A 14580-nucleotide genomic window follows, 5' to 3' on the forward strand; every position below is an offset into this window, starting at 1 on the left:
TCATATCTCCTATCCATACTTTTCGCCTTTTGTTCTGTTGCCACCTTCACAGTTATTTGCCAACATCATTGTGGATTCTAAAAGTATACTTGCCTAGCTTTTAGTGTTAAAAACTAATTAATTATGTGTGGCTGTTTTAGTTCAGTCAATACTTTGGTTTAGATATACCTCAGCTAAACATTTGCACTGTTTTAATTGTTTCCTCATACTTCTGTCACTAACATAGCAAGTTTGTGAATTGTTAGGCAATTGAGACCTTCGTAGTACCCATTATGGCTTCTAATGCTGTCGCTCCTGGTACACCTTGGCATTAGTCCTATACCTTTTTGTGCCTCTTCTCTCCTTCGTGCTGGTTGTAATTTCATTATCCCTATCTTTTATTTTATGCTATGCTTCATCTGTATAGTTTCATGCTTAGACTGCTATTTGTTCAATCCACATGACTGACAGCGTTGTACTAAATCAAAATTGTTGCTGCCACAGATTCAGGTAAAAAAATTCTCTAAGCATGCAATAATTTTTATTTTGTAGCCAACTTAAAAGATATTGTAACCATTGCATGATTTTGTAGCTTGAAAAAAGGTCAAAGCACGATTTCTTATCACCAGTATAAAAAAAATGTTACCGTTCCCAAACAAATATATCATATATCATGATTAGTATGCTTCGTACCTTCCTTCACTGTACCTCTTGTGCTAATTTCATATTATATGTGCACAGTTACCTAAACAGTACTAAAATATAAAATAATGGTTAGAACAATAAGTCACCTGAATGGCTTATTTCTTTTGGTAACCTTATTTCTCTTTTTAAATTTTCAAGCTACATTGCGATATTTCCTTCCTGATGGGTCCCTTCTTAGCAAAGAAGTTATTATTGGATGATGTATTTTGCTTACACCTGATAGCTATTGCTTCAGCACTTACCTCCTTTATAGTTCTTTTTTACTGATCGGTACTTTTCAAAGTAATCTACTAAAAGACAAATGGTACATCACCTCACCAGATTCCATTATAGCACCATCAAAAATTATCTCTATATTTTTTTGGAGTACCACTAAGCTAATATCAGTTGCTGTGCGGTTAGCCTGTATATAGGTTGCAGCAACAGTGCAGCGCCTCATGATATCTTTTGCTTTCTAATAATAGCTTCTAAAAAGCGGTCAGCTTAGCAATGTATTTTGGAGTACCACTAAGCTAATATCAGTTGCTGTTGCGTTTGCCTGTATATAAGTGGCAGCAACGATGCATGGCTCATGTTGTCTTTTGCTTTCTAATAATAGCTTCTAAAGAGCGATCAGCTTACCGATGTAGCCTTCTACCTTACTGCCTATGGTGCCTTTTAGCAAAGCGATCACCTTATCAACTTAGGCCTGCGTCTTCTTGCCTGTATTTTACAGGGGAAAAAGTGCTTCTTTGTACGCCTAATTTGGCTGGCCAACATTAGATGCAACGAAAAATAGATGTTGGAATCAATAAAGATCCATGGTGAGAGTCCTTGCTATATAGGTTCCTGTGGTTTGCAGTGATTGTGCGTTAATAGAGGTTGAGTCATTATCAAGGTACACTTTGTGAAGGTATACTGTTTCCAGTCTTTCGCTGCGCTGACGTTTATATTGTCTTTTGTTGTTCAGAGTGTAAACTTTCGTATCTTCTTTACGACACTTCTATTCATAGCAGTGGTATGTCATACCTCTCTGTTTGCCTCATTCAGTCTAATTGTCTTAGGTAACCTCCCAGAATTTAGGAGACGACTTCTCCGGCTTGCAGAAAATCTGACAGTTGATGTTGATGCTCAGATTAGTCTTTTTGAGGTAATGCTATTTGATTATTTACGATGGTACACACAGGATTTTGAGAATCAAATCAGCTCTGCCTTTTGTCATTGTTTTTTTTGGCTATTCAGTATAACATGGAATTTTTCTTTCCCCTAAACAACTTTTCTCTGCGTGTAGCTTGCAGAAGGTGAAGCTTATTTGTTGATCATGGATGCTGTCCAAAAAAAGACTTAGTTCACTCTTTTTTCTTCTTCAACATTTCAGGTACTGATATTCTGGTTTTTGTTCAGTGTGTTCCGAATATTAGCTTGACTGCACTTATCTAAAAGCTAAGTTCATTTGCTGGTTCCAAGGCTCAAGACCTATTATGACTGCCAAAAATAAGTTTGGTGTTGCAGCGAAAATGAGCTTGACCCCTCCAGCCCCCACGCAGGTATGCAAATTTTTACAGCAATCATGTCGGATTACTTGATTATTGTTCATAAAGGTTAGACACCATGAAGCAATAGCTGTGATTTATTACTGTGACTTTGAAGTGTTCAGCTATGCCCTGTAACATGGAATTTTTCTTTCCCCTCAGCAATTTTCTGTGTGCATCTTGCAGGAGGAGAAACTTATTGGTTGATCATGGATACAGTCAAAAAAAGAATTAGTTGAGCCCTTACCTCCTTTATAGTTTGTTTTAATAATTGGTAGTTTTCATTGTGATTCATGAAAACACATGTGGTAGATCGCCTCACCAGATTCTATTGTAGCACCATCCAAAATTATGTCTCTATTTTTTTAGACTACCACTAAGCTAATATTGATTGCTATATGCCCTGTAACATGGATTTTTTCTTTTCCCTCAGCATCTATGTTTCACACCCAGTCGACGCGCGCAAGGGCGCGCGCAATATACTAGTATATATATAATACACACACAAACTTCCATGGCTGAGTGCTTCTATATTTTGAAATGTTGACGACCCTTCAAAAGAAATATTTGAAATGATGACAGCAGCGCAGTACTGTAAACAAACATCAACATAACCTCGGTATTTCTGGTTTGTTAAAAAATACTCCCTCCATTCCAAATTATAAGTCATTCCAAGAATTTTGGAGAGTCAAAACATCTCAAGTTTAACTAAAATTATAGAAAAAAATAAAAAGATTTGTAACATCAAATAAGTATACTATGAAAATATAATTAATGAAGAATTTAATGATACTTAGTTGGTACTATAAATATTATTATTTTATCATATAAATTTGGTTTAACTTGAGATTCTTTGACTCTCCAAGATTCTTAGAATGACTTATAATTTAGAATGTAAGGAGTATATTGGATGCATGCAAACTGAATAATAATACGTTTCCTTTTTGTTTATATTGAGACACCAACTAGGGATTTTCACAGTATCATGTCATAAGACTAGCCTAGTTCATGTTTCTTCTTAGTCAGTGATATGAACTTCTGACATGAGATTAGTGCTGTTCAAAACAAGGGTGGCAAACTGGCAGGCGTATCAATCCAGCCTGTCTCGAGGAGGATGTTTAAGCAACTCTCCAAACGTAGCCGAAGGACATTCAGGCGACTGTTGATGTAATAATAACAGGGGGAAATTGGCTACGGGACATCCAAAGTGACTCCTCTTTGCTAGCGGACATGTAAAATGAAGCGATTTGCTGGTGGACACTCTGCTTCTTTACAAATTTGCTGGTGGACACTCCGCCCAATAAAATATTAATTTCTGACTGCTGAGGAGAGAGAAGGGCGGTAAAATGTCCAATTTGCCCCTGCCCCTCTCTTCTAGCTTGGTCTCCTTGGGAGGCGCCCATGGCCAGGGTGGCAGCGCCCATGTCACGGCCACAGCATGGCGCGGGCGCACCAGCACGCGCCCACCCGCCATGGCCACTCTAGCTCCGGCCATGAGCTCTAGCGAGACTACGTCCAGAGAGGTCGTCCCAACTGGCCGCGCGACCCCTGCCCCAACCGCGCCACACACGCCCTGCGAGTCCTCCCCGCCTGCGGCGTCCTCCACCGCGGCCGACGAGACCCACCCCCACCGCAACCGGTCTCGCCCCCACCACGCTAGCGAGCACTGCTGCCACCACGGACGGACCCATCCGCTAGCTCCCCTGGCCGCGCATGCCCCGCGAGTCCTCCCCGCTGTCCATGCAGCCTCCCCCACCGCAGCCGATGAGACCCGCCCCCACCACGTCGGCGAGCACAGTCGCCGCCGCGGACGGACCCACGCATGCCCCGCGAGTCCTCCCCGTCGTCCCTACGCCCTTCTTGGCGCTGTCGGAGCGGAGGAGCCTGGGCGGCGCGGCGCCAGTCGAAGGGAGGAGCGCAGCGGGGCCGCACGGGGGAGCCTGGCACGGCGGTGCTAGAGGAGTCCGGGCGGGTCCGGCGCTGAGAGAAGCGTCGAGAGCGCTGTTGCCGGGGTTCTGGACCCTGGCGGCGCATCGCTCCGGACTCGGTCCTCCGGGTCCAGTCGGCCCGCAGCGGCTGCGTAGCAAGGTAGCATGCGCGCTCGTGCGTGGGCGGCAGCTTCGGACCGCAGGCAGCACGGGTCCGCCCCGTAGAGACCACAGGTCTGATCTTGTGCATAAGCGGGCCGAGGCAGCATAGCGGGGCTCTTCGTTGGCGGCGTCGGTCTGCTGCGTCGCGGGTTTGACCTCGCTCGCGCGGGGCCGACTGGCGGGTCTGGTCTTGGCTCCTCGTCGCGGGCAGAAGGAGGGCGAGCGCGTGGCGTCGATCTCTGTGGAGGCCGCGGCCCTCGGGCCTCGGCCACCTCGCTGCAGTCTCTGGCCACGATGCAAGATGGCCGGACCAAGCTAGAAGAGAGGGGCAGGGGCAAATTGAACATTTTACCGCCTTTCTCTCTCCTCAACAGTCAGAAATTAATATTTTATTGGACGGAGTGTTCACCGGCAAATTTGTAAAGAAGCAGAGTGCCCACCAGCAAATCGTTTCATTTTACATGTCCGCTAGCAAAGAGAAGTCACTTTGGATGTCCCGTAGCCAATTTCCCCTAATAACAGTATGCCCCCATGCCCCCATGTATGCATGCAACTGCGTTCTTTCACTTTCATCTGCCCATCACTGTCACGCAGTGATTTCAGTAATGTTTCTGACTGTACCCCCGGATGCTGGAATATCTGAAATAAGGTAATGCCAAATTGTAGCTGAACTTTACAAATGTATGTCTCTCATTGGCAAGCAGTGATAGTATTACCTGTTTTGATCGGAGCTATGTAGAGCAATTTCGTGTCATATAACCACCCGATCTGGAATGCTGTACACGGTAATTGTAGAAAAAAGACAACCAAATCCTGTTTGAAAAGGTGGTAGTGCCTTCATTAAAAAAACAATTTTAGATTTGAGTTGAGCCGAACTTTTCTAATTTTAATTAAGTTGAAAAAAATATCATTAGTATTTAGGATTCTAAATGGATATATACTATTAAAATTCTATAATTAATCTAATATGATATTTGTTCAGTATCATAAATGTTAATATTTTTACAGATTTAATCAATTTTAAAACTGTTACTCCTCGAAAAATTCTAGAAAGAATTGTATCATCACTTATGGGGGGGGGGGGGATATTTTACAAGAATATCCAGGAAGTTGTCTCTTTCAGATCTCTATCTCCTTGAGACCTCGACCCATTTCGATGTGTTTCTTGCTCGCTCGCTCGCGCTCTCTCTCTCCCTTTGAGGGATGATGTGTTTCTTGCTACTCTGGGCTCCTGAGTCCTGACACTGATGGCCCAACTGAAGTACTAGCCGCTAGAGTGCCTCTATTGATTGGGCTTCCTGTCATGATCAGTGCCGGCCCAAGTCGCTCTCCCGCCTCCTTATCAGCACAGGAAGCCCGCCTCTCATCCTCAGCGTCACCGCCATCTCGTACGGCGGAGGCGCCTCCATGCTCGCCGCCCGCACCGGCTCGACGGAGAACCTCCTGACCACGGCGGCCACAACGGCCTTCATCTGCACGTACGCCATCTCCTTCCCGAGGCACGCCCGCGGGCCGGCGTGGAAGACCGGGTACCTCGCCGCGTCCACCGCCACGAACTCGCCGCCGCCGTCGAGCCACCGCTCGGGGCGGAACTCGCGGCAGTCGTCGCCCCACAGCTGTGGCATCCTCCCCATAGCGTACGCGCAGTAGTCCGAGAACCAGCCGGTGCGCACAGTCGTGCCGTCCGGCAGCACGTCCCCCGCGGCCGCCACCCGCGAGTTGATGGGCACCGGCGGGTACAGCCGCATCGCCTCGGTGATCGCCGCGTACAGGTAGTGCATCCCCCTGAGCTCGTCGTAGCCGCCGCCGTCGACGTCGTCGACGCCGTGGTCGTCTCCGTCTCCGTGTCCGTGGAGCGAGAGCGACGCCGCCTCCTCGTACACGCGCCGCTCGCAGCGCGGGTTGGCGGCGAGGAGCCAGAAGAACCATGTGAGCGCGGAGGACGTGGTGTCCTTCCCGGCGAGCACGAAGCTGACGACAATGTCCCGCAGGAACCGCCGCTTCGCCTCCGGTGACCGGAACATGGCGCCGAGCTCGCTCCCCTCGTCTTCCTCCATCGCCGCCGCGAACCGCGACAACAGGTGCTGCTCGTCGTCGCCGAGCCCGCGCGGCCGCTCCTCCGACTCCATGATCGCTGCGACGTGCTCGTCGACGACGCGGATGGCCTCGCGGAGCCGCCTCTCGCTTCCGACGCCAGCGAGCCTCATCGCCTTCCACACCACGGCTGTCGGGTGGAGCATGCGCGCGAAGGAGATCTCGACGGCGTCGTCGAACGCCTTGAAGAACGCATCGTGCCGACGGCGTCGTCCCCTGCCCCCGCCGTCCTCCTCCCCGAGCTCGAGCAGCGTCGAGGCCTCGACCCCGAACGCGACGCCGCAGATGCTGTCGAAGGCGAAGCGCTTGAGCACATCCTGCAGGTCAACGGCCTCTCCGGAGTCGGCCGCGGCCGCGAGGAGAGGCAAGAGCCGGCGGTGCAGGTGGGCGCAGAGGACACGCCCCGAGAAGCGACGCAGCGAGCGGGACGAGAAGGAGTGGGAGGCGAGCTTGCGCTCGAGGCTCCACAGGCGGCCGTCCGCGAGGAAGATGCCGCTGCCGAGGAGGTCGGCGAAGGGCCCCGCGAAGCTCGCGCCCTTGACGTAGTTGGGAAACCCGGCGCGCAGCAGGTGGTCAACGACGGCCGGGTCCGCGGTGGCGACGCCGTTGCCGAGGCCGAGCGCGCCGCGCACCTCGATGGTGGAGGCCGGGGCGGCTGCGAGCTGGTCCGTGGCCCAGTCGAGGAATCGGTGGAAGTTGCGGACAAAGGGCACCACGTTGCCGAGCACGGGGTTCGGGTAGGGGCAGTGGTTGCGGTGGCTCGCGCGGCGCCGGAGGCCCGGGAAGAGAAGGACGGTGACGGCGACGGCGACGGCGACTGCGAGGAGCGGCGCCGCAGCGGCATCCATGGCGTGAACACGTGGCTGTGCTTAGTCGTGTGGTCGCCAGTGGCTGGCTTGCTGCTCGTGTCAATCCTCAACTTGCAGGCGGGCTCGTTCGTGGCCGGCCGCTAACCCGCCTCGCTTGCCGCAAAGTTTATTAGCGGGCTTGCGGCTTGCCACAAAGCTGCGAATCTTTCGAACAAGTGTTCCGCGGATACAACAAAATTGTATGCAAAACCCGAAGACCCGCAAGACATACAGTACAGTATCTATGTATTGAAGATCGAAACAGAGTAAACGGTCCAGTTGATGAAGAGCTCGGACAGCATGACACCAAGGAGTCCGAACAGAGCTCCTGAAGCGCCGACAGAGATGGTGTTCCTGATGAACAGAGATGAGAGCACGTTGCCTCCAACGCCAGAATCAAGGTAGATGATGTCAATTCTCACTGTAAGGAAACGGGAATGCAGATCCAGATCAGACATAGTTCTACTCAAGCCGGGCGGTGTTAAGTTCCTACAGCTGTGCATACCGTATCCAAACTGTTGCTCAAGTCTGAGTCCGATGAGCACGAGGCTGATCATGTTTGCTAGAAGGTGGGCAACACCGGCGTGCAGCCAGATGCAAGTGAGGAGCCTCCATCCTTGGTGCTCCTGCACAACTTTCTCCCATACAAGTGCCCCCAGCTTCTGCAGCCTGCGGGAAACAAGGTGCTCTGATCAATGTGAGAAACCGTTCATCGTCCATCCATCGATCCAAACAATTTCGAGTTGCGTTTACTTTGGGCAAAGTAAATTTATACTTGAGTGGCAAACCAATCAGAGATAGTAGAGCAGAATTGGTGATGGAATCTTTTCTCTATATGAATCCATTACGATCTGTATGTAGCATTGCTATATCTGAGATAGTCGCCGTTCCTCCCGCCCTTCTCCACGTCGTAGCGCGCGGCGGCCATGGCGGTGGTGGACTGGTGCTCGTAGCGCGTGGCGGCCGTTGCGGTGAGGTGGGTTCGCATCCGGTGCAGCGGTGTTGTGTGCTGAAGCGGCTGTGACGAGGTGGTGGTAGGGTTAGTTGTTGCGGGTTCTTGCGAGCTTTGTCTATTGTCCAACGGACTTGGCGGGTTCAAAGACGTTGGGCCACAAAAAATTTATAGCTGGGCCACTACAGTCACGAAGGGAAACTTTATGGGACGAGTGTGCGGGTCTCGTTAAGAGCCCGCCCCACCTGCAACGTGAGTCAATCCACTTGCCACCTTCACCTTTTCACGGTGACGTAGTGACGTTGACTTTTTTCAGACAGAACTGGCCTGCGACTGCGATATGGGAACCTCCATGGTTACTTACTTGCGTAGCTGCAGATGTGTATTGTGACATGGCAAACAAAACAGGTTTTAGTAAAAGGGTGCGGCTGGCTATCTTTCCATCGCTTGAAAATGGCGTCGCGTACATTTGTTCACCCAACAAACTTCAATTTTCAAATGCTGTAAAAAAAACAAAATTCAAATGTAACGTCAATTAATAGAATTTTTTTGAGTTATGCATTTTATTTTATTTATACTGATTATTAGTGGCAGGCGACCACGCTTGAAAGAGGTCGTCTTGAGTTCTTGATCTCCTCTGCGGCTCTGCCACTCGTGCGGGATTTGAGGTCTTGTGTGGGGATTTTATTACTGTTCCTTGGACCAAACAGAATACTAAATTTGGAGAAATTTGGCCCTATATGTCAGCACGACAAAAACATTTCATTGCTTGTCTAATTTTGGTTACGCACCAAAAAAATATGCAAATGTGTATGTTTAGTCATTATATCCAGCAATGTGCAAGCGATAACTCTGAATACTGGTTCGGACTTCAGAGGCAATCAGGCAAGGGGGGTTATTGACTCTGGTGAGAAAAATGAATTCGGAACCTTCAGGAAAGGTTCCTGAGTTCAGGTGGTGCGTAAACTTTTAGATAATTAGGTATTTTCATGGCCAATTTAATTTAGAAATATAACATCAGCATGTTCGTGGCGGCATATAGGTGCATGTGTATATCTCTAATTAACACTAAGTAATCACAGAGATTAGATTGTATCCAGCGGAGGGTCCCATGCCGAGGACATCGGAGGCTCCATTCGCACTAGTCGACATAGTGCGTTGCTCGAAGTCGTGGACCGCAGTCGATGCAGGAAGGTGTTCGCAGTGCAGTCTCACGAACGGTCACCAGGAAAAAGACGCCTTGATATTCCGCAAGCAATCGCCGGGAAGAAGACGGGTTCCGAGAGCGATCACCACTAGGAAGAAGACGTACGTGGACGAGCAGTCGCGGATCGCTCCCCAAAAACCTAATCGCCGCTCACCCCGTGCAAAGTTCTCAGGCGGACGAGGGTTTCGGAGGCACCTGCTCTCCGGCTACTCCGTGCACGCAGAGGTACAGGACGGAGAAGCCAGAGGGCTGCTGAGATGTGGTTTCTCTCAGGAGCGGTTGCGGGGGAAGAAAGGACTGACGGATGATTGCGGATATATAGCTGCGACGGGAAGGGAGAAAGGCAGCGGAGAATCCCAGGAGACGGAAAACGAAAGTGACGGTAATTGGCGCAATCAATTCGTCTCCACCATCAAGGAGGCCTCGCCTCGCCATGCCACGCCACGCCCACGCCCTCGGCCTCGGCCCGGCCCGCGGCGGTGGCGGCGGCGCGCGCGCGCATGTGGCACGCCTATGTTCTTTTCTCAGTTTCTCAATTAAGATGAAAAATTTTCGACCATATAAGCTGTCGGGTACCATAAAAAGGGGTTCCCTAAGCGAAAACCAAAAAAATCGCTTAGACCCTGTCAAAATCAAAGCCAAGAGACAACTATTGGCTAACCCTCGGCCTTGTCCGAGGCCACCGACTCTCCGCCTCGATCGAGGCCTCGCATGAGAGGCCTCGGACGGCCTACCGAATCTCCGCCTCGCTCGAGGCCTCGCACGAAAGGCCTCGGACGGTCTACCGATTTTCCGCCTCGCTCGAGGCCTCGCACGAAAGGTCTCGGACGGGGAACCGATTCTCCGTCTCGCTCGAGGCCCCGCGCGAAAAGCCTCGGACGAGATGCCGATTCTTCGTCTCGCTCGAGGCCGGCTCGGCAATAACCCCGTCGCCTCTGCCTCGACCGATCTCCTCGACAGAGCGTCGCGTCTAATTAATGCGACCAACCACTCCCGCGACATCAGCCGGACGACGGCTCGACACTGCAGAGCGGCCGACGGGACGGGAAGTCGCATCAACACCATACCGTCCGGGACAGGACAGGGCAGGGGTTACCGTCCGCTGTGCTCGGTACTGTGCCCACGACCGGCGCCCGCACTACACTGTGCTACCTAACCCCTGCTCTAGGAACAACGCGGCGTGGGGGGTCAAGTCCGGGTCACTATAGCTACGGAATCAGTGTACAGGACCAACTGCTCCCTCCAAGCCTCGGTAATGCACTTCAGGGTCTCGGCAACCTCGAGATTCGCACCCGCCGAGCCCCCCACGATGGCTCAGCCTCGACACCAACTGAGCCTCGGCTCTTTACGCGGTCAACACAAAGCGACCGGCACATCGCCCGCCATGCCCTGTGTCATGCTATCACTGGAGCTCCCACGTCGCATAGGATCGGGTGTGACCGGTGTGTCGCCCCAATGCATCAAGAACGAGGACCGCTCCGTCGACCATACCGCCACAGTGACAAGCTACAGGGCTCGGACATGTCGCCTCTGTTCGCACGACGCTACGTAGCGACCTCATGTATCACCCTTGTCCCCCTTCAACTATAAAAGGGGAGAGACCGGGGCCGTTTCTAGGGACGAGCACACGACACGAACAGGCACAAACGCAGACAGACAAACTCACTCGCACACAAGCGACACTCTGTAACACGCTCTCTTCCCCGTTGCCTGAGATCAACATCTCAAGCAACTCGCACCGCTCCACGCAGATACCTGGGATTCGCTCCCTCTCTCGCCCTGCTTGTAACCCCCTACTACAAGCACTTCGGTGCAAGGAATACAAGATCGATCTCTCAGACTGGACGTAGGGCACCTATTGCCTGAACCAGTATAAACCTTGTGTCTCTTTGCATCACCATTCGAGATTAGGGGCACGCAGTACATTTTCACTAGTTGGTTGAGGGCCCGCCGGTCCAAAACACTGACAGTTGGCGTGCCAGGTAGGGGCACTCTACTGCGTGTCATCTTCGTCATCCCAACAAGTTCCGGATGGCAGACCCCGCGCGACCACTGCGTCTCGGCACAATAATCTGGTTTGGGAGCCTAGAGTTCATGTCTCTAGGACATGAGTACGATATGGTACTCCTCTCACCCAGAGTCCCACTGACCGTCGATGACATCATGCCCCAGCAGCCTAGGCGTAGGCGGCGCCCAGGCCGCTGCTCTCATCACGCTCGCCAGGCATGGCACGGCCGGGACCACCCTGGCACCGCGCAAGCTCAGGGCGACGCACCGCGCTCCACCGGTATCCCATGCCCAGCTGTTGGCACAAGGTCTCTGGTTGGGGACCTGTCTAGCCTGAGCCTAGACAAGGGAAAGACGTCGGTGGCGTGTGGCGACGCCCCGTCATCAAGCTCTGCCCCGCCACCTCCTGAGGAGTCGACTTTGGCGAAGCAAAGCCTGGCGATGGCACCATCCCCGTACCCCTTTGGGTTGAGAAATGCCACCGCCACCTATGCTTCCGCCTATGCTTCCACTCACGCGGAGCCCTCAGGATGCCACCAACGCTTCGCCCTCGACTTCGACACCACAACTTTGACCCACACCCACGCTGACTCCTCAGAGGAGGACGAGGTGTGGGCCAGAGCGGACTTCTCTGGACTTCACGACCCTGAAGCCATGCGCCGCTTCCTGGCCAAGAGCGACTACTGCTTCGGCTACTCCGACTCTGACGACGAAGGCACTTACGACCCCACTCGTGAGTGTTTCCACGTCGGACTCGGGATGTCGAGCATAGGCGATGAGGACGAAGGGACGGGTTCTCGCTCCCCGCCCCCCAAAAGGGCAGGCGGCGTCGCACCCCCACGCATCGAGCCCCGAGCAGCGCGGAACGAGAATCTTGCCCCCAAGCAACTTCGACGACTGGACCTGGAGCAGCTCCGTGAGCTTCAGGCCAAGGTCAAACAAGACCGGCTCCTTCTGCAGCAGCTCCGAGACACTCTCGAGCAAGAATAGCGGGGTCGCGGTGAGGGCGGAGCAGCCCGATGGAGGGCTCGCGACGTCCACCGCCGCATCAACAACGACGGGGGGACGAGCAACCCCCTATCTTCCATCGCGCTAGCCAGAACGTCGTGGCCACAGCGATGCTTCTCCGAACGATGCCCAAGCCCTCTACCATGATGGGGCGACGGGTCCACGGTGAGCTCTGGGACCTCCTCGAGACCGCCATGGTGCAGCAGGCATTGTTCGCCTAAACGGTCGTTTAGCCCGTTTAAACACCGTGTAAACGCTACACTGTGGTGCGCCGTTTCCGTTTAATCACCCGTTTACCCCGTTTAATTGGCCGTTTAGCCCGTTTAATGGGACGTTTTGCCCGAATAATGGCTAAACGGTAGATGACCGACTGTTTACCATTTAGCGTTTAGGAAAACACTGCCAGCAGGCTGAGAGCTTCTCCTCACGATGGCATGGGGGCACTTCGGAACTACCCACGACATCGCTTCGGCGGGATAGAGAGGCCTCGGTTCGTCCTGAGCCTGCTCGGGCGCCAACAGCCAATAGGGCCCCCTCGGTGCACGACCGCCTCAGCGCCCGACGCGAGGCACAAGGCGACCACGATGTGGTCAGCAGGCGACGGCGCCACGACAATGAGGGACCCACCCGAGGCTACCATCCGCACTGAGGTGGCCGCTACGACAGTGGGGAGGACCATAGTCCTTCTCTTGAGCCGCCTGGCCCTCGTGTCTTTAGCAGAGCTATCCGCGCTGCTCATTTCTCGGCCCGATTTCGACAACCGGCCAACCTCATGAAGTACAGCGATGAGACCAACCCCGAACTTTGGCTGGCCAATTATCGCCTGGCCTGTCAGCTAGGCGACGCGAATGATGACCTGCTCATCATCCGCAACCTCCTGCTATTCCTGTCAGACTCGGCGCGAGCCTGGTTCGAACACCTCCCTCCCTCGTAGATCCACGACTGGTGCGACTTGGTCAGGGTCTTCGTCGGGAATTTTTAGGGCACATACGTGCGCCCCGGGAACTCCTAGGACCTTAAAAGTTGTCACCAGAAGTCGGGTGTGTCTCTCTGAGACTTCATTCGATGCTTTTCCAAGCAATGCACCAAGTTGCCAAGCGTTGGTGACTCAGAAATCGTCCAGGCTTTCCTCTCCGGCACCACTTGCTGAGACTGGTTCGGGAGTTAGGCCGAAACATACCGACCTCGGCTTACGCACTCCTCGACGTCGCCACCAACTTTGCCTCAGGCGAAGAGGCTATCGGAGCCATCTTCCCCGACAACGAAGCCAGGAGGAAATAGAGGGATGAGGCCCCCAAGGCCTTGGCTCTCCACCTCCCCAAGAAGAAGAAGAAGGGTCGCCAGGGGAAGCAAGAAGTCCTCGAGGCCGGCCTGGTCGTGGCCGCAGAGCGCAAGAATCCCCGAGGCCCCGGGCTCTTCGACAACATGCTTAGGAAACCTTGCCCTTACCATCAGGGCCCGGTGAAGCACACCCTCAAAGAGTGCACCATGCTCTAGTGTTATTACGCCAACCTTGGGCTCCCCAACGACGACGCTAAGAAGAGGGGCGCCAGCGACAGGGACGACGACAAGGACGACGGGTTCCCCGAAGGTGCATAACGCCTTCATGATCTTCGGCGGGCCTTCAGCGTGCCTCACGGCGCGCTAGCGGAAGAGGGAGTGCCGGGAGGTCTTCTCGGTGAAGGTGGCCACTCCCCGGTACCTCAACTGGTCTCAGGAGGCGATCACCTTTGATTGGGATGACCACCCTGATTATGTCTCAAACCCCGGGCAGTACCCACTTGTCATCGACCCCATCATCGGCAACACCCGGCTCACTAAGGTGTTGATGGATGGAGTGTCGGTGTTTTGGACCGGTGGGTCCTCAACCAACTAGTAAAAACGTGCTGCGTGCCCCTAATCCCGGATGGTGATGTAAAGAGACACAAAGTTTATACTGGTTCGGGCAACGGATGCCCTACGTCTAGTCTGAGAGATCGATCTTGTATTCCTTGCACCGAAATGCTCGTAGTAGAGGGTTACAAGCAGGGTGAGAGAGGGAGCTAGTCCCAGGTCTCTACGTGGAGCGGCATGGATTGCTTGAGATGTTGATCTCAGGTGGCGGAGAAGTGCGCGTGTTACAGAGTGTTGAGTGTGTGTTCATCTACCTCTTGAACTCGTCTGTCTCTCTCGTTTTTCT

General features: G+C 52.9%; 2 protein-coding genes across 2 annotated transcripts; both read right to left on the minus strand.

The window, feature by feature from the left end:
- Positions 1 to 5404: 5404 nt before the first annotated feature.
- LOC136459920 (cytochrome P450 CYP94D108-like) lies at positions 5405 to 7968 on the minus strand. The gene has a single exon (XM_066459768.1). It carries the CDS (start codon positions 7225 to 7227, stop codon positions 5593 to 5595), a length of 1635 nt encoding a protein of 544 aa, XP_066315865.1. The 5' UTR covers positions 7228 to 7968; the 3' UTR covers positions 5405 to 5592.
- LOC136461372 (RHOMBOID-like protein 3) lies at positions 7470 to 8215 on the minus strand. Its single transcript, XM_066460692.1, has 3 exons — positions 8076 to 8215; positions 7733 to 7896; positions 7470 to 7648 (listed from the first exon to the last, which is right to left on the minus strand). Exons 1-3 carry the CDS (start codon positions 8213 to 8215, stop codon positions 7470 to 7472), a joined length of 483 nt encoding a protein of 160 aa, XP_066316789.1.
- Positions 8216 to 14580: the final 6365 nt, after the last annotated feature.

The sequence above is a fragment of the Miscanthus floridulus genome, chromosome 6, assembly GCF_019320115.1.
Source record: "Miscanthus floridulus cultivar M001 chromosome 6, ASM1932011v1, whole genome shotgun sequence".
Classification (NCBI taxonomy): domain Eukaryota; kingdom Viridiplantae; phylum Streptophyta; class Magnoliopsida; order Poales; family Poaceae; genus Miscanthus; species Miscanthus floridulus.